This window comes from Parastagonospora nodorum (assembly GCF_000146915.1).
Source record: "Parastagonospora nodorum SN15 chromosome Unknown scaffold_30, whole genome shotgun sequence".
Lineage (NCBI taxonomy): Eukaryota > Fungi > Ascomycota > Dothideomycetes > Pleosporales > Phaeosphaeriaceae > Parastagonospora > Parastagonospora nodorum.
In genome coordinates, this window is record NW_001884578.1 from 179,931 (window position 1) to 197,839 (window position 17,909).

General features: G+C 52.8%; 9 protein-coding genes across 9 annotated transcripts; 8 read left to right on the forward strand and 1 right to left on the reverse strand.

Moving 5' to 3' along the window:
- Positions 1-72: 72 nt before the first annotated feature.
- SNOG_14174 (hypothetical protein) lies at positions 73-1,868 on the forward strand (the record flags this gene model as incomplete). The annotated part of the gene is made up of 3 exons (XM_001804319.1): positions 73-342; positions 394-1,138; positions 1,192-1,868. 3 exons carry the CDS (start codon positions 73-75, stop codon positions 1,866-1,868), a joined length of 1,692 nt encoding a protein of 563 aa, XP_001804371.1.
- Positions 1,869-2,775: 907 nt separating this feature from the next.
- SNOG_14175 (hypothetical protein) lies at positions 2,776-3,702 on the forward strand (the record flags this gene model as incomplete). Its single annotated transcript, XM_001804320.1, has 1 exon — positions 2,776-3,702. One exon carries the CDS (start codon positions 2,776-2,778, stop codon positions 3,700-3,702), a length of 927 nt encoding a protein of 308 aa, XP_001804372.1.
- A 643-nt stretch (positions 3,703-4,345) lies between these two features.
- Positions 4,346-6,038, reverse strand: SNOG_14176 (hypothetical protein; the record flags this gene model as incomplete). The annotated part of the gene is made up of 4 exons (XM_001804321.1): positions 4,346-4,553; positions 4,633-5,158; positions 5,310-5,724; positions 5,757-6,038. The coding sequence occupies 4 exons, from the start codon at positions 6,036-6,038 to the stop codon at positions 4,346-4,348; spliced, it is 1,431 nt and encodes a 476-aa protein (XP_001804373.1).
- A 1,085-nt stretch (positions 6,039-7,123) lies between these two features.
- SNOG_14177 (hypothetical protein) lies at positions 7,124-8,395 on the forward strand (the record flags this gene model as incomplete). The annotated part of the gene is made up of 4 exons (XM_001804322.1): positions 7,124-7,374; positions 7,433-7,494; positions 7,555-7,902; positions 7,950-8,395. 4 exons carry the CDS (start codon positions 7,124-7,126, stop codon positions 8,393-8,395), a joined length of 1,107 nt encoding a protein of 368 aa, XP_001804374.1.
- A 1,160-nt stretch (positions 8,396-9,555) lies between these two features.
- SNOG_14178 (hypothetical protein) lies at positions 9,556-11,119 on the forward strand (the record flags this gene model as incomplete). The annotated part of the gene is made up of 3 exons (XM_001804323.1): positions 9,556-10,449; positions 10,663-10,738; positions 10,791-11,119. The coding sequence occupies 3 exons, from the start codon at positions 9,556-9,558 to the stop codon at positions 11,117-11,119; spliced, it is 1,299 nt and encodes a 432-aa protein (XP_001804375.1).
- Positions 11,120-11,883: 764 nt separating this feature from the next.
- On the forward strand, positions 11,884-15,185 carry SNOG_14179 (hypothetical protein; the record flags this gene model as incomplete). The annotated part of the gene is made up of 6 exons (XM_001804324.1): positions 11,884-12,016; positions 12,315-12,852; positions 12,953-13,202; positions 13,274-13,369; positions 13,417-13,487; positions 13,535-15,185. The coding sequence occupies 6 exons, from the start codon at positions 11,884-11,886 to the stop codon at positions 15,183-15,185; spliced, it is 2,739 nt and encodes a 912-aa protein (XP_001804376.1).
- Positions 15,186-15,555: 370 nt separating this feature from the next.
- On the forward strand, positions 15,556-15,945 carry SNOG_20156 (hypothetical protein; the record flags this gene model as incomplete). Its single annotated transcript, XM_001804325.1, has 1 exon — positions 15,556-15,945. One exon carries the CDS (start codon positions 15,556-15,558, stop codon positions 15,943-15,945), a length of 390 nt encoding a protein of 129 aa, XP_001804377.1.
- A 104-nt stretch (positions 15,946-16,049) lies between these two features.
- SNOG_14180 (hypothetical protein) lies at positions 16,050-16,645 on the forward strand (the record flags this gene model as incomplete). Its single annotated transcript, XM_001804326.1, has 2 exons — positions 16,050-16,132; positions 16,201-16,645. The coding sequence occupies 2 exons, from the start codon at positions 16,050-16,052 to the stop codon at positions 16,463-16,465; spliced, it is 348 nt and encodes a 115-aa protein (XP_001804378.1). The 3' UTR covers positions 16,466-16,645.
- Positions 16,646-16,882: 237 nt separating this feature from the next.
- SNOG_14181 (hypothetical protein) lies at positions 16,883-17,821 on the forward strand (the record flags this gene model as incomplete). Its single annotated transcript, XM_001804327.1, has 1 exon — positions 16,883-17,821. The coding sequence occupies one exon, from the start codon at positions 16,883-16,885 to the stop codon at positions 17,819-17,821; it is 939 nt and encodes a 312-aa protein (XP_001804379.1).
- Positions 17,822-17,909: the final 88 nt, after the last annotated feature.

The following is a 17,909-nucleotide window of genomic DNA, read 5'->3' on the forward strand; positions in this document are numbered from 1 at the left end:
ATCTATATCATACATCTATGTCGCTTCCCCCATGTCACTTGACAGATCGCGAAGTGTATCCACTCTTTCATCATGTTGCGCATCGCCTTAGCAGCCCTCTCTCTTTACGCTAATGTCGCGAACTGCTATGTTGCAACCCGAGCTACCGATTCCGTCGATGCTCCTGTAGTTCAAGTCAAGAACGGATCATACGAGGGGATATACTCTGCTGAGTATAAGCAAGACTTCTTCCTTGGAGTGCCGTACGCACAACCTCCGGTCGGGGACTTGCGATTTCGCTCTCCTGTCAGCTTGAACCAGACATGGACAGGTGTCAAGCCTGCGAAAAAAGACTCCCCAAGAGTACGTATTTTTAAAAAGAAAAAAGATCAGACTCAGCTAATGTACCCTCAGTGCGTGCAGTGGGGCACAGATGTTAGCATTGTCTCAGAAGACTGTCTCTACATAAACATTGTCCGACCTTCTGGCCTCGACAAGAACGCATCTATCCCCGTGATGATTTGGATTCACGGCGGAGGATTTGTTAGTGGTGCCGGCGTCGAACCTGTGTTCAATATGACGTTCCTTGTCCAACAATCCGTCAAGATTGGCAAGCCCGTCATCGGCATCAACCTCAACTATCGACTGGGCACCTTTGGATTCTTGAGTGGAAGCGACGAGGTCAAAGACTTCAACGTGGGCCTCCTTGACCAGCGCAAAGTGCTAGAATGGGTACAGGAAAATGTCGCGTCCTTTGGGGGTGATCCTAAGCGTGTGACGATCTTTGGCGAAAGCGCTGGTGCTGGTGCTGTCGGCTACCAGCTTATTGCCCACGGTGGTCGGGATGATAAGCTCTTCCGGGGCGCCATCATGGAGTCTGGTAATCCCATCAATGTCCATGGATCGTCAGACAAGTCAGGGCTTGCGGATAACTATAATGAGCTTAATCGCCGGACCGGTTGTGATAAAGCCACCAGCCCGCTGGAGTGCTTGCGAACTCTTCCTTATCAGCAGCTTTACGACACAATCAATCAGTCAGGTAATTCGAGCGTCAGCCTCTCGGCATTCGGCCCGGTTATTGATGGCGACTTTCTGCGCAAGCCCGGTTCTGTTGCACTTGCGGCTGGCGAGTTCATCCATATCCCAATCATGAGCGGTGGTAAGCATTGAGATGTTGCAAGCTTCTTGGATAACCGGCTGACTTTTGCACAGCCACTTCCGACGAGGGAACTGCGTTTTCCAGTAAGCCAGTAAACACTGAAGAAGAATTCGAGAAGATGGTGATCGACCTGGAACAGGGGAAAATGTCTGCAGACTTCGCCAAGAAGATTCTCACTGTATACCCAGACGACCTATCAGTCAACGTTGTGCAGAGTCTAGGGAACCAACGGCCATCCGCCTCGTATGGCGCTCAATTCCGTCGATCAGCAACTTACATCGGCGATCTCTACATCATCGCGTCGCGTCGCAAGACGTGTGAAACCTGGGCCGCCAACAACCTCCCAGTATACAGCTACCGCTTCGATGTCTTGCCAGACGGCGCCAATGTGGACATGGCCATTACCCATTTCGCCGAAGTCTCCTTCGTGTTCAACAACTACCTCGGTATCGGATACGATACTAAGCCCTTTAGCTCGGAGCCCATGACCGCGGTGGCGAATTTCATGACCAACAGCTGGCTCAGTTACGTGTATCACCTGGATCCTAATGAGTGGAGGAAGACTGTCGCGTGGAGTGGGCTCGAGCCTGAATGGCCAGTGTACAACTCGAGCAACCCTACAAACTTTGTGTTCGATTCGAACAGGACGAGTTATCTTGAGCCGGACGTGTTCAGGAAAGAGGCTATCCAGCTTATCAACGACAACTCTTTGTCAGTTTACGGGCGTTAAAGTCGGGAATGGTTTGTAGACAGCTGGGGCTGAGTAAATAGAGGAGGCCTTCATACAATGCTACTTTGAGCATCTAAAAGAATAGATATAATTATGATCACATGCAAATTTCGATATTCATTTCAGAAGAATATTGCACCAGCCAGTGCGTTGACGATTTGACAGGTACGTAAGCCAGCCCTTTATATCTTCTGGATTGTGGTGGAGGTTCAGTCACGATCTGATGCTTCGGGTATTAGCGGCGTTATACCCAAAACGGATAAGCGCATTTCATGCCGTTCTCAAATCACACAAACCTCAAATCACAGCGAAGGAACGCAGGACAGGCACAGGGAGAGCTGCTCTTCCATCTACATATGTACGCGCTTTTGCTTACCCTGCACTATCGCCCAGGACGATCAACGTCTAGAAGTACGCCGGTAAGGCTTCGGCTTCCATAAGCTCGCCCACGATGCCGAACAATTGGCGGTGAAAATTCTAGTCATTTGCGCGACAATGCCCGAGCGTGAGGCTAGACTAAGGTACTATCAAAGAGGACCTCCTTCTTCCATCGTTTATCTCTTATCGTCTTCTCCATCTTGCCTTCCCCACGTTCTCCAGTCTTTCCTTTCCGCTTTCTCCATTTCCTTCGTGCGTCAGATCTAGCAGGTGGCAAATGAGTGTCAGCCTCTCAGGCCCTTGCCTGCCACCATCAAGCAGCTTGATACCTATTCGACAACTGGTTACATCGTCGGAAGGACAGATTATTGAGGCACTTGCAAATCTGCAGGCGTTGTATTGCCCTTTGCGCCTGCCGACTGCTATACCGAAACCGAAGCCGAGTTGGAGACACATACCTGCAGCATCAACGCCTGTTCCGGCTGACTCTGGGTATGCGTCTCGAGATGAAAGAACATATGGGGACGACATGGCAGCTGCCGAGGAGGTGACAGCAGCTCTTCGCGCGGACCCGTTCGAGCGCAGTTTCGCCACGAGATGGTTGACCTCGCTTATCTCGCGTGTGGAGGAGATGGGCTTTGATGAGGATGTTACAACGAACATGATCGACGATGCAGCATTCATTCTGGCCTCATTCTCCGACTGTACCAAGGATGAGGAGGAAGAGGCTCTGACACGCGATTTCTCATTTCCAACGAAGCTTGGTGAGAATGTCCAAGTCACGCTCAACGACGCGCCACTTTCTGGAATTGATCATACTGATGTTGGACTTCAGTCTTGGGGCGCAAGTATTGTGCTGAGTAGCATGATGTGCGCGGATCCAAAACGCTTCGGACTTTCAAAAGAGGCGCTCAAGGGCAGCCCGACCATCATAGAGCTCGGTGCTGGCACGGGGCTCGTTAGCTTGACGCTCGCCAAACTGCTTCCAGAACTCGGTGTGGAAGACGCCAGCATCGCAGCAACGGATTACCACCCAGCAGTTCTGGAGAACTGCAAGCTGAACATCGAGTCGAATTTCTCTTCAACCGACCGGCTACCCATCACCACCGACCTCTTGGATTGGTCACAGCCGCCGTCCGAGCTGGTATCCTCGGCAGATCTTCTCATTGCATCCGATGTCATCTACGCACCAGAGCACGCATCCTGGCTCCGAGACTGCGCCGCACACCTCATCAAACCAGACGGCACGTTCTGGCTCATGGTCACGGTACGAAAGACGGGCAAATTCGAAGGCATACCCGACACAGTCGAAGCTGCTTTCGTACCGGAGCTCTGTCCCAAAGATGGGGATGGACGGACCTTTCAAATCATCCAGAAAGAGACTGCGGAGAAGAGGAGGGGCATCGGAAGGGGCGATGAGACGGGATATAATCTCTATAGAATTGGCTGGGCTTAGACTTGGATTTTAGATTTCATGGGCATAGAAGCGATGGTGTTGAGGTTTTCAAGGATTACGGATATGGATACTTAGATCGGGATACTGGTAAGCTATGATGAGCAGCGAGCGTTGCTGAATATCATAGAGGGAATAGAGGGCAAGTCTTTCAGGCTACTATAGCACTAGATTGAGAAACACAAGAGTTGAAGACAGGTATAATGAGACAACTACTCGATTATAATCATCTGGCACAAGTAAGACGACCCTGCAGTGTCAGCATACGAGGGGAAAAGTGCTCATGAGCAAGGCGTTTTTTTCATCGCTTGTGCACCCATGTAGTACCAAGTGAAGGAGATATGGCACCTCTGAACCCTTACGGCATGGGTGGGTGGGATCGAGTACTGGATTCACCATTGAGTGGACTAGCCACCTGATTGTTCACTACTACAACTCCCACTTCTCAATCTCGGACAGCAGGTATTGTAAGTTTCATTTTGCAGCTTTGATGGCTTGAAGCACAGTCTCAGTCATACTAAGCACCTTTTCTTCTTGGAGCCTCTGCGCAATAAGTCTAATAGAGGTCAGTAACATTGACACATGACTAGGAAAATGTGCACTTACTGAAGGCTGACAGGATATCCATGCAGCAATTCCGCATCATCTAGCTTATATTAGCGGGTGTGACGATACACCAAGTTGCGATCGAGCACTCACAACTGTCGCGAGCAGCCTGGCAGTATTCGCTCTGAACCTTGGCGTCTGCAAAAGAGGTGTCCTTTGTCTTGTCCACAGTGATTCCAGTCGGGAAGGAAACGGCAGAGTAGTCAACTACGTTGAAGACACCGGTGTAACCGACATACTTGAAATGGCTGTGCGGTACGCTGCTGTAGGGCGTAGTAGGTGCTGCGGTACGTTAGTATCCTTGCCAGTGCACATCGCACGATCTACTGACCAAGAATGGCATCAAGATTTTCGTAAGACATCCACTGCTCGAGGTACTGGCGTTGGAGCTCGGTGCGCTCTAGATGCAGCTGCCACATCTCAAACACGCCAAGGTCTTGAGCATCTTGATACTGCTGCATCTCTGGTCGTATAGGTTCGCCTGTCGGAGCAAGCAGGTTCTTGACAGTCTTGCCGCCATCTGCGACGAACATACGGCCGAGTTGGTCCAAGGCCTTTGCGTGTAATTTGGGGTCCCACTCCACGACTTCATGTCCGGATTTCTTCAAGCTTTCTACTGTCTCCTTCAGTGCCCGTGTGACTGGGGGAGTGGGCATGCATATGCCGTCATTCCAAAGCACTGCAATCTTGAGCTTCTTCTGTTGCTCTACCTGTCTCCATGGTATAGGCAGTACCTTGGGGTCCAACAGCCACTGTTGTGAATTTATGACAGCCTTCGAGTACGTGATGATATCTTCCAGTGTTCTTGCCATAGGCCCGTTCACACTTGCGACCGCCTCTTGGCCGGCCAGACCTGATCTACATCTCTGTGTGCTGAAGCGTCCAAAAGAGGGTCGAATCGTGAAGATGCCGGTGCAAGCTGCGGGGATTCTGAGGGAACCGCCCTAGTATCTGTTAGATTCTTTGAAGTAGTCCGAGGCTGCCAGAACTCACAATATCAGTACCTATGCCTATGGGGCTTCCGCCGAAAGCAATAAGGGCTGATTCTCCGCCAGACGAGCCACCTGAAGTGACCTTGCGATTGAGAGGAGATATAGTCCTGCCGAAGACATTGTTGACCGACTCTGGAATCATCATGGCTGTCGGTACATTTGTCTTGCAGTATCGAACAGCACCCAGGTTCTCCAAGACATCCACTAATGTCGCATTGTATTCGGCGGGGTCGTTGACCAAAGAACTGAAGCCCACAGAACTGTCCTTTCCTTTGATGTTGAAATTGTCCTTGAGCGAGATCGGGAGACCGTGGAATGGTCCCTTCAGCTGGCCTGTTCGATTGAGGTGCTCGTCAAGGGCTTTCGCGCTTTCAATAGCCTCGTCGAAGAAGGCATCAGTCAGGCAATTCAACTTCATCCGAATCAGCTAGCGCTACTCGATTCCAGATGGCTGCCTACCAATTGCTGTGCAGCTGCTGCACGCTTGCAGAAAGCCCTGGTAACCTTCTCTGAGCTCCATGTCTTTGATGCAATCTTCTGCAGCAGCTCGGTCGCGGTGCTGCCTGTAATTTCTAATTCCTCAGACGAGAACCATCCAGATTCCTTCGGCCATGTTGTCACGTCCAGTTGCGAATCCGGTGGCAGATGTTGTTGTGGCACGCGATGCTCTTGAGGAATGGATTCCGCGAGCTTCGCGCGCTTCGCCTCGGCAACCTTCTCCCAATTCTGCACAGACGTCATCGCCCAGGGTTCAAAGTGCCAATGGACAGCACGAGATAGGATTTAAACTTTGGTAATATGAGGCTTTGCAAGCACTGACTTCAGCAATAGTTTGACATCGGGAAGTTCCCCAAAGGCGTCTACAAGCATGTGCTCAGTTCCGTTGCCGGCTTCCCCACCTTTGACCAGTTCGCCGCGGTCCACCACGATAGCTCGCCCGGAACTTTCGACGTTCGCTATCACAACCCCCGCCCGTTATGTAACTACGCACATGCCTGCAGATCACTTGGGTTCAGCCATTCCTTCCAGCACCGAACAACTGCCGATGCCGGCATTGCTTGCCTGTTGAGGCATGCCGCATACGAAGACAAGAGAGCCTCCACGATTAGCTCGCGCGATAGACGCTGATATTCTCCTGCACTCGAGATGCTCGAGTCAGTTGCGAACAGCAGCATCCATCTTACACATCGACCCTATCTTTGGCGGGATACTGTCACCCGAAGAACGTCGAGGCCGCTTTCCGCCCAAGAAGGAATGATCGGCGCTCGGCAAAGCCTGATAAACCCATTATCGCCAACATCGAAGAAGATAGGCTGGGGATCTTACTCAGTAATATCCCAACCATCTTCTTTAAACAACCTGAATCGCGATCGCAGTCTTGCTGTAACATCGCATCACGATGGGCCGCGTTGCGCAATACCTCCGTGGCGACCAGCATGCGCCGGGAGAACGAAAGCTGGTGCAGAAGCTTGACTTCTTCATTCTGACCTTTTGCTGTCTGATGTACTTTTTGAACTGTACGTCGCGATGAAATATAAGCGTTGGATGAAAGTAGTCTGACCATACATAACGAGGCCAGACCTTGACAGAACCAATTTAAACAATGCTTATGTTTCTGGTATGCGAGAAGAACTGAGCTTCCGGGGCAGTCAGCTCAACCAGATTAATACTGTGTTTACCGTCGGATACACAATTGGCCAGGTTCCCTGCAACATTGCTCTGTACTATGTCAAGCCAAGGATTTTTTTTCCTACTTGCATGGTGGGTGAATCAATACCTGACATTGATGAGGCTAATCTGTGTAGGTGGCATGGGCTCTCTTGACCATGGTTACGGCGGCTGCACAGAAACCAGGAGACATCATGGCCATTCGCTTCTTTCAGGCGCTCTTTGAGTCGTCGACGTTTGTGGGCACTCATTACATCCTCGGATCTTGGTACACAGAGAAAGAACTCGGCAAGCGCTCCGGCATTTTCACTGCCTCAGGTTTGGCCGGAACGATGATTGGCGGTTTCATCCAGACTGGCATTCACTCTAGCATGGACGGTCTTCAAGGGCTTTCTGGTTGGAGGTGGCTGTAGGTGGCAGGAATGAATTCCTCGTGCTGCGCAAGCTGACTTGGAGGTCTTGTGCAGGTTTATCATCGATGGCATCATCACACTCCCTGTCGCCGTCTATGGGTTTCTCCTATTTCCAGGTAAGGCTGATTTGCAGGCTCCGTCTGGAACATGACTGACCCCTTGTTCCTGGTCTGTAGATACACCCCGGAACACCCGTGCCCCGTATCTCTCCGCAGAAGAGAAAGCATTGGCAATTTCTCGTGTACCAGAAGTCTCGGAACGGACTCCTATCTCATGGGCATTCTTGAAGCATTGCTTTGGGACATGGTACTGGTACATGTTTGTGATCCTGTGGATTCTTGCTGGAGAGACAGAGTCTTTCAGCACCAACGCGCTGCTGCAGCTCTATATGAAGAGTCACCCGACAAACAAGTACACCATATCGCAGGTAAACAATTATCCCACGGGCGTTCCGGCAGTCGGCATTATTTCAACCTTGTTTTGGGCCACCCTAACGGATTTCATGGGAGGCAAGCGGTATCTTGGTAAGGCTCCCATCCCGAAGAGGAGGCCCGATAGCTGACAGCCACAGTGGGTTACTGGATCGGCATCACTGGCGTCATCACAAGTGCTTTGATCTTGGCTTACCCGCAGAACACAACAATACATTTCGCGATGTATTACTGGGCGGGCAGTGTGTATGCCTGCCAAGCGACATTTTTTGCCTGGGCCAACGACGTCCTTCGCTACGAAGAGGATAGCCTTCGGGCCGTGGTCATAGCGAGTATGAACATGGGGAGCAATGCCATCAATGCTTTCTGGAGTATCTTGCTGTACCCGGCCTCGGACGCCCCGATGTTTACCAATGGCATGAAGGCCATGATTGCAGTTAGTATTGCGATGGCCTTCTGGACGGGCGCGCTTGTATGGATGCATGTTCGAAGTGAGAAAAGGAGGGAATTAGTAGGGACTACAGCACATTTCACAACAAAAGAGCAGGATATTCGTGATACCGAGCAAGGTCAGGAGAAGGCCTAGATTCTATCGAGCATGTACGAGATGAGATGACAGGACACGACTCAAATCTGGGAACAACGAACGAAAGTACTGCTTTTTCGTCCGTATCAAAGCATTCAAGACAACGCATCCTCGCTCAGTTGCTAGTGGCAACATCGGAGCTCGACACTGCGCCTCCGATGCGGTGTATCAAGAAGCTGCTACTCAACCGCTAATGCTATGCAGATCCCGTCCCCTTTGTTCAATTGCTCGGATATATTGCCTGGTCGTTTCAGTTCTAATTCGTCATCTTGCATATTTTCTGTTTCGAAGCAATTGAGTGCGTTGTTCAGACTTTCAGCACGCTGCATCTAGGCGTGCATACTTCGAGACGCAAACATTGACACGGCCTGCTTGTCTTATAACGTCGTCATTATCGGACCACGTTATTCCTTCGCGTGCGTAGTCGTTTTGCTTTTCTCTTCAAACAAGCGCCGGGGTGTACCGGCGACCTGGCGCAGGGATATACCTTCTGCGTGGCAACGTCGAAACCAATGCAACACCAACACTAGCATTTCTGGAACCGAAATCACCCCGGCATCTCCGCACTTACAAGCGAGCACCTTGTTCGTAAGCGTGTAACGACCAAGGCACGAACGATCGACCCCCTCGTCGATCTTCCTATTATTATCCACTTTACTACTTCTTTCCTCTGACAAGTCAATCAACCAGGTAATGCATGCTCGGTTTACAGCCGCTTCCATGCCACGACACCGTGCGTTTCATCGGTATGATCTCGTAAAGAGATTCGTTCGACGTCATCGCCATCTTTGCTTCAGCCGCGATCTATGGTGGTATCCACCCACTACCTCGATCAACGAATCACTGTCCGATGAAGCAAGTCACGATGCGGAGCGGACGTCTCGGAGACGAAGTTGCGCCGAGACGTGACAGATGAGAGGGTTTCCAGGGTCTCAACGGTTGCTCAACTAGTAGATATAACGTCGTTCCACCCTCAAGCGAAACCAGTTACAGCACTTCGACTTCCCCCTTGGGTCGCATCAAGACTTCCAAAACCAAACATATCGGAATTAATTTAGTGTTCCACTGCATCGGCACCTCTACCATCCCCAAGTCTCTATCTTTTCTACACGAACAGCAGTACCCATCCACCTCAATCGGCCTACTTCGAACAAGTTGCCATGGCCACAAACGAATTGACTGCTCTTCCACAGTATTATGGCCAGCAGCTCAAGGACGGTACAGTAATGGAGTCCCCCGTCTCACCACGTGTCTATGGGCGTGGGTCCAGTGATTCAAGACAAGAACTTCTACGTCTGCCAGCCCAAGCACATATCGATCGAGACCTGGATCCCATCTCTCCCGTCATCGGTACAGATCCAAACGCAATTGGTCTCGCAAACCGTCCCAGTCGTAACCGATTAGGTGGCCAGCCGGAAATCGACGAGTACGGTTCGCCCGTTGCGAACCGCTACACACGCAAGACTCAACCCCAGAGCCAGTCCATGGTTCCTCGCACTGCCTATGTGGAAGAACACTTCTCAGAGGACGAATACGAGCAGCGGCCCCAACCCTACCGCCGTCGCACAACTCGCCAGTACCGGCCTCCTCCATCAGCTCACGAGAACGATCGTTCAATGAGCCGCTACTCACAGGTACCCAATCGTCGCAACACTAACCGGTCGGATGTGCACTACAACAACGACAAGCCACGGACTCACATACACTACGGCAGTGACGACGAAGAATATGCGCCTCGCCGCCCTCCAATCCGCCCAGGGGCCGGTCACGGCGATGGCCGCGAGCCACCGCGAGCACCTCCTTCCACCGAGGACGTGATGCGTCTGCCCTGGATGATCTGGATGGGCTCGAATGCAAAGAACCATTTCGTCGCGTTCGTCGGCGAATTTGTGGGCACCACTATGTTTCTGTTCTTCGCGTTCTCGGGCACGCAAGTCGCCAACATCGGTGCCGGACAATCAGAGGATAACACAACGACTGGTGAAGCCACAGGGTTCTCACCCAACGTCTTGCTCTACATTGCTCTCGTCTTCAGCTTCAGTCTCATGGTTAATGTGTGGGTGTTCTTCCGTATTAGCGGCGGGCTGTTCAATCCGGCTGTCACGTTTGCGTTTCTGCTGTGTAGCGCCTTGTCGCCGACACGAGCGAGTTTACTCATGGCTGCGCAGGTATCTGGGAGTATTTTCTCGAGTTACCTGGTCAGCGTCCTGTTTCCAACACCTTTTAACGTGCGGACGACGCTGAGTTCGGGGACGAGTTTGGCACAGGGAGTGTTTATTGAGGCGGTCTTGACAGCAGAGTTGGTGTTCACAATCTTCATGTTGGCAAAGGAGAAGCACAAAGGTATGTTTCTGTCCATCAAGCTCTTTGGAAGACATTCACTGACTCACAACAGCCACCTTCATCGCCCCTGTGGGCATTGGACTAGCGCTTTTCATCTCCGAGCTCGTCGGCGTCTACTACACCGGCGGCTCGCTCAACCCCGCGCGCAGTTTCGGGCCCTGCGTCGTCACCGGCATCTTCGACAAGGAGCACTGGATCTACTGGGCCGGGCCAGCAATCGGCGCCATCCTCGCTGTCATTTTCTACAAGTTCATCAAGATCCTCGAGTACGAGGTCGCCAACCCAGGCCAGGACGATGATGACAAGGATGTCGAGGTCAAGGAGAAGAATAACAACGAGGAAAGTGGGCCGGATAGCCCTAATCGTCGGGGCGAGCCGTAGAGATGGTGTGCGGGAATAGTATTATGTATGAATGGTTAATGAGCGGACGACATGGGTTTTCGATGGGTCTGGGCTTGCAATCGGAGTAAATAGAGTTCATCATCTCGAGGTATTGAGACTAGATAGATTGGTTCACGAGTAACACAGAACCAGAGATAATGGATAACAAGATTCGAGTCTTTATTTGTTAACACACTCAGTTCCCAGTCGCGTGTCAATGTCACTGATCTCATACTACCTAGACCTATCGCACAAAGGCTCCAAGACGAGAAGGTTCTTGGTATGACTGAAACAGTGCTTCAGGTGATTGAAGCTATGAGATAAAGCTGCAAAATTCTGAGTTCGTAGATGCCAGATTTGCTGCAGAACGTGGTCGTACTGTTCAGGGAAGGAGCAGCACTGAAGGCAGTAAACACGCGCCCATTCCACCTTCGTCAGATCTACGATCGCCAATCTCACGACACCAACTGCATACTTTCCTCATCGCCTATTCCTTACATCTCCCAGATTCCTACGACCAGCTTCTCCTCGTCCTGTTACTCTCTACGTCGCACTTCCTGAAGCTGGTCGTGCTTTCACCTCACAACTCATCTCAACTTCTCACATGATACATCGAGCAACCTAAGTATTCAAGCACTCGCCTCAGCCTCGACTTTGCATCCCTAAAGTCATTCCTCGGAACCGGCGCAAAGGTTGACCGTCGAGCAAATTTCGTCAATTCGAACCACGCTTGCTGAGTGGGCCGGCCAGTCAAGACGGTCGCAATGGCAGTGGGTGCCGACGCCTCTCCAGCCGGAGCGGACGTGCATGCGAAGACCAAAGCAACCCCGAAAACACCGGTCAAGAAGTTTACGCCACGCGCGGCAGGCAGAAAGCTTCCATGGCTCGACGGTAAGGGTGCGCGGGCAATACCACGAGCCCCTCTGGAGAGCGACACCGACACGCCCTTGAGCCAGAAGACTTCGGCTACAAGAGTACCTAAAATTAATACCGCGCCCACACTGCCCACGAGAAAGGCACCGCTCGCTGTTCCGTATGGGCTTCGCGACTCTTCTAAAGCTGATAGCAGTCCATCACCGGCAACAAGACATCGACAATCGCAACTTCGTCGAGCATCCCCCGCACAAAAGTATCCGTCTCCTTTAAGAACTCCAGCATCACATCGCCCATCGATATCACATGCGCCGCAGAAGAGGTTGTCCATCGTACCTCACCACCAAGATGAACCAGAGGAGGACGGTTTTGGCTACGTCCGCCCACAAGCTGGAAGTCTTGCGCCTGTACCAGATCATCTCGAATGGTCAGATACATCAGAATCTTCGATCAAATCGGGACATTGTGACCAGTACCTCACCCAAGATTGTCGCTCGTGTACAATTCTCTCCTTCACAGCCAGCACCGACTCGTACCGCTTTTGAGCGCATAGGCGACAGAAGACTGAGCAATGCAATCGAGGGCCTGGAAGAGATGGTGCAAGAGGCCATCGATATTGCAGATGATGCAGATGATCGGCGTCATGTCGAGGACATATATGAGATAATCGAAGACGCAAGAGCAGCAATCCAAGACGCTGCGGAAGATCCCACGAAGCATCTCATCGCTACCACGTCTCCACTCAGCACTTCAGACTCGTCGACAGAGTCGGGAATCATACGCCTTGAAATCCCTCATATGCATAATGGTGCACAGAGGGACTCTGCGTCTTTTGACTGGGCTTACCCACGACACGACAAGTATTCGGACCCCAACTCTATATCAACCTCCTCGAGCGACAAGGGACCTAGAGGTCGTTCAAAGTTCAGTACTCAAAGTGACTTGCTTCTTCCGCCACAGCCAGTTCAAACAGCCTCCCGTGACCATGTGGACTTTGTGCTTCGACCCATCGCTCGAGATCAGTCTCGTGGTCGTCCACGCCGTCGTGCGAATGACGATTCTATTCACATCCATCGACACAGGCACCGACATCGACGTAGCTCTGGGACTCGATCTAGGTCCCGATCTGGGCGCAGGCATCACAGGTCTTCCAGCTTCAGCCATTATGACACTTCTTTCGACGAAGAGGACGCGCCAGTCCATCCATATGGTAACGAATTGTCCGTGAGAGAACAAGCTCGCCATCACACATTTAGCCTACATCGACATCATCGCCGACAGCCCATTGCACGCAATTGGACGACGGGCAAGAAGCGAATCACAGCAACTATCGCCTGTATCAACACAGCCCTACTTGGCATAGTTGTTGGCATATATGTGAGTCTACAGTCTCGACCGTGACTTGCTGTCCTGACACCGTGTAGGCAGGCGAAGTACCTCGGATCCAGTACTTTCTTGCGGACGAGAGCCATCACAGCATTGTGGGCAATGCTGTGTAAGTACTCGATTCGAAAAATGGACGTTGATGTTGACTATCATCAGGCTGTACTTTGGTCTCGCCATATCGACGTTCATCGTGTGGCCTTTGCCCTTGCTGCATGGACGGAAGCCGTACCTGCTCGCTGCTCTGGCTTTGGCGCTGCCACTACAGTTTCCCCAGGCCCTTGTCGTCAGCCAAAAGCGGTCACCGAACGATGCGAGGTTCCGAGCTGGCCTCCTCAGTGCCCGCGCTATCACAGGACTGGTACTCGGCTTTGCGAATGTAAATTACATCACAGTCCTTCTCGATCTATTCGGTGCCTCGCTGCAGAGCAAGAATCCTCATCAAGAGTACGTCGTTCCGAACGACGTGCGCCGACATGGCGGAGGCATGGGCATGTGGCTCGGCATCTGGTCATGGTGCTGGATTGGGTCGCTCGCTATTGGCTTCCAGATCGGCGCTGCCATCATTGGGAGCCTGAGTCCTGACTGGGGCTTCTACATCGTCATCTTCATCCTTGCAGCAGCCTTGATCCTCAACATCATGGCTCCGGAAACCCGTCGCGCGGCCTATCGAAAATCAGTGACTGAGGTCTACGATCGAGACGAGAACTACATCACTCGCCGGGTGTCACGCGGCGAATGCAAGCTCCACATCTCGACCGAAGGCCCCAAGTACTGGTTCGAGGAGGTCTGGGCTGGAATGAAACTGATGGTCTTGATGATGTGCCAGCCTGGCTTCTTTATTTTGTCATTCTATCTTGCATGGATCTATGCACAGATCGTGCTCGTCATCATCCTTCTCGGTGCTCTTCTCTCCAAGGAGTACAAATGGCAACCACGCTATGTCGGCGCCGGCGTCATGTCTATCGCCATCGGGGGTTTCCTCGCCATCCCGTTGACAAAAGCTAGGATCTTCTCGCGTGAGCGCAAGATCGCGTTTCGCACAGACAGCATGACGTTCCAGAAACAAGTGACTTGGTCCTCGCATCTTGTTCGGCGCGCCATCTTTACGCTCACGCTTCCGTTGATGGGTCTTGCCTACACAATCAGTTCTGCTGGGCGACCGAGCCCGTGGATTGTTCCATGTGTGTTTGCTGGTGCTCTGGGCTTCCTAAGCATTCTCGCTGTCGCAGAGTGTCATGGTCTGATGATGGAAGCATTCGACACGTGCGACCTACAGCCTGGTGTGAACACACGACATCGACTTCAGTCAATGGCCGTCCAGGATCAACGACGTCGCACCAACTACACGTCCTTTCCTCGGGTCAGCGCAGGCATCTTCGCGTCTCAGACAATTGCTTTCATCCTCGCTGGCGTTGCGAATCTTGTTGGCGGCAGCATGACGCGTCGCCTTGGAGCTCAAAAGTCGACGGGTGCTACTGCAGGCATCCTGCTGGGCTTTACACTCCTGTTGACAATGGTCCTCTGGCGCTTCAAAGAGGTTCAAGTCATTCCCAACCACACTTTTGGCACCAGACGAGATACAGCAGCGTGGGACGAATTCAAGGACCTTGAGAAGATGGGCAGAGGCGCGGACTGGAAGGCTGTGGTTATTGGGCATCCGAGCGGCAAGATGCGCAGGATGAATGTGCTAGAGCTTGGCGCGCTGAGTCGCTGGACGGAGATACGGAAGCTGAACTTTTTGCTCAAGGGGCCGCGACTTGGAGAGGAGAAGAAGAAGAAGGCGCGTAGTTTTAGAGGCAGCTGGTGAATTGATGGCAATGCTAGATTGAGACAGTGTAGAGAAGGAAAATGCACATGAAGGGTATTGAGAATGAAGTGAGATTGCAGTGCAGTGCCACTTCCAGTCAACTGCACCTAGGCTTTCTTCTAACCTTGTAGCCTATATTTGAGTCGAGTCCGTGGTTCGCGCTAGGAGCAACGGTTCGTGGTGACATGGTGACGTGGTGGTGGTGTTTGCGAGGAAAGGGCTCCTCGTGCTCCTCTCCTGAATGATCCGGGCTGGGGCCGTGCGCTCGGAAAAATCGACACAGGCCGGAGCTCAACCACGGCACGACAACTCGATCACGACACCGACTCCATCACCGCGAGCCATCTCCACTCCTTCGACCGACCTCACAATGTCTCTCGCTGCATCACGCGCCGTGTTGCGGCAATCGACCTTTGCCGTCCGTCGCGCGGGCCTCCGCAATGCCTCGACCACATCCGAGGCCGCGGGCGCCGTAAAGGACAAGGCCGGCCAGGCCGCATCCAAGGCATCAGAGGGACTCTCCAAGGTGCAGAGCTCTGCGAGCTCCGCTGCCTCAAAAGCCAGCGAGACGGCGAGTGCGACGACACAGAAGGCGAGCGGCCTGGCGGGAACCGTGCAAGGTCAGTGGAGCCGCGTCTTTGGGCATCGAGCGGGGCGCGATTGGCATCCGAGGGGCTGTGAGGGCGACGAAAGAGGCGGGAGACGTGATGCGGGAGCTCAATGGCATGCCTGGAGAGCTCTGTGCAGCTGTCCAGCATAGCTTGAGCTCGCACGTGAATTCGCGCCCTCACCTCACTCGGGACCAACACGACGCACCTGCAACCTTGCATCACTCAAACACGACGCTGACTAGAACCCGCAGGCATGGTCCCTCTGCTCACCTACTACTCAAAAGTCGGTCTCGAACTCGGCAAGCTCATTGTCCACCAGCGCGGCATGACACCACCGTAAGCCCCTCGACATGTGCCAGGACACATTGCTCAATCTCGCTCCGACCAATGCTAACACCCCGCAGCTCCGTCCAGCAAATGCAAACATACATGGAGCCTGCGCTGAACGCTCTCCGCAACCCAGCGTCTCTCTTCAACCGCGTCGCAAGCGAGGCCAGCAACACGTCACCGCAGCACCTGCTCGCCCAGGTCCGCGGCATGTCCAACGCACAATGGGCATCCATTGGCGTCGTCGCTGCCGAAGTGATTGGCTTCTTCTCCGTCGGCGAGATCATTGGCAGGTTCAAGCTTGTCGGCTACCGGGCGAAGGAGCACAGCGGCGAGCACTAAGCGTGGCAAAGACAACAAGCGAAGCTATGGATATCGACAACCGACTTAATGGTACCACTTGAGAAACTGATGCGCAAATACCGAGCCTGGGGAAGCATGGAGGTGTACGATTTGCATGGGAGTTGAGCCGGGGGCAACACGTATGGGAGTGGCCCTTACACTGTACTATTGCACATACCTTTGATTTAGATTTCATTTTCAATGTGCAACTCTTGGCAATGCATTTGGGGCGCTTTCAATGTAATGTGATTGTGATGGTCCATGTGAGCATCGGCGGTTGGCATGGCCGATGTTGCCGCGGCCCGCTAAAATTATCAGTGAACTGCAACTTTTCGCAACACCAGCTACACTTGCTTGACATGACTGCCACCCTTGCGTGAAGTGCACATCTCAGTGACTGCAGCTCCTTCACACGCCATGGACGTCTTCAAGCTCCTCTCGCGCTCCTCGAAAGCGCCGCACACCTCGCCTGCGCATAAACTTCCTTCCTCCGGCGCCGTCGCAAATCCGCAGCTTTTCGGCCACCACGAGCCCGTACAACCGCAGACTGCGAACACCAGTCGGAAGCGAAAGAGGGGACAGGAAGCCGTAGATTCGGCTGCGGACTTGCCTGCGGATCTCGATTTTTTCGCCGGCGCGGGCGAGAATGGGAAGAGCGACAAGGCAGCCAGACGGAAGGAGAAGAAGCAGAAGGCGCGGGAAGAAAAGCGCGCCGCGCAGGAGAACAGCGTAGCAGCGGTCGAAGGAGAGGTGGAGGAAGAACCCTACGACGTGGAAGAGTGCAAGAAGATCCTGCGCTCGCATAAACTCAAGGTTGCTGTGTTGGAAGACTTTGCTCCGCCGCCTCCAGCCGAAGAGAAGAAGAAGAAGAGCAAAAAGCGCAAGAAGGAGAAGGAAAAGAAGAAGGAAAAAGATGTCAAGATGCAAATATATCCCCGACCGCTCACCGAGTTTTCCCAGTTGCGCACGCGATATGCCATTTCGAAACGCCTGGCGGAGAATATACACGAGCAGGGGTATAGGCTGCCGACGGAGGTGCAGCTTGGTGCGCTGCCTTTACTGTTGGGGAAGGATGATGGCGATGTCGATCTTTTGACGGTTGCGCCGACGGGCAGTGGGAAGACGATTGCGTTCCTGATTCCAATTATCAACTCGCTATTGGCGCAGGGCAAGGAGGAGGGCAAGGAGGGGCCGAGGGCGATTATACTCGCGCCCACGAGGGAACTTGCGTCGCAGATTGTCAACGAGGCGAGGAAGTTGGCCAAGGGCACGGCAGTCAAGGGTACGCTTATGCGGAAGGGTATGGAGCTTGTGGAGAGGGGTGAGGAGGTCGGAGAGACGTCTGATGTCCTTTAAGGGTATGACGATGCATCTGGGTCTGACGACGAGGCCCACTGAAGGAGCTCAAAAGCGACAGCAAGCGGAATGGTCAAGGCAGCTATAC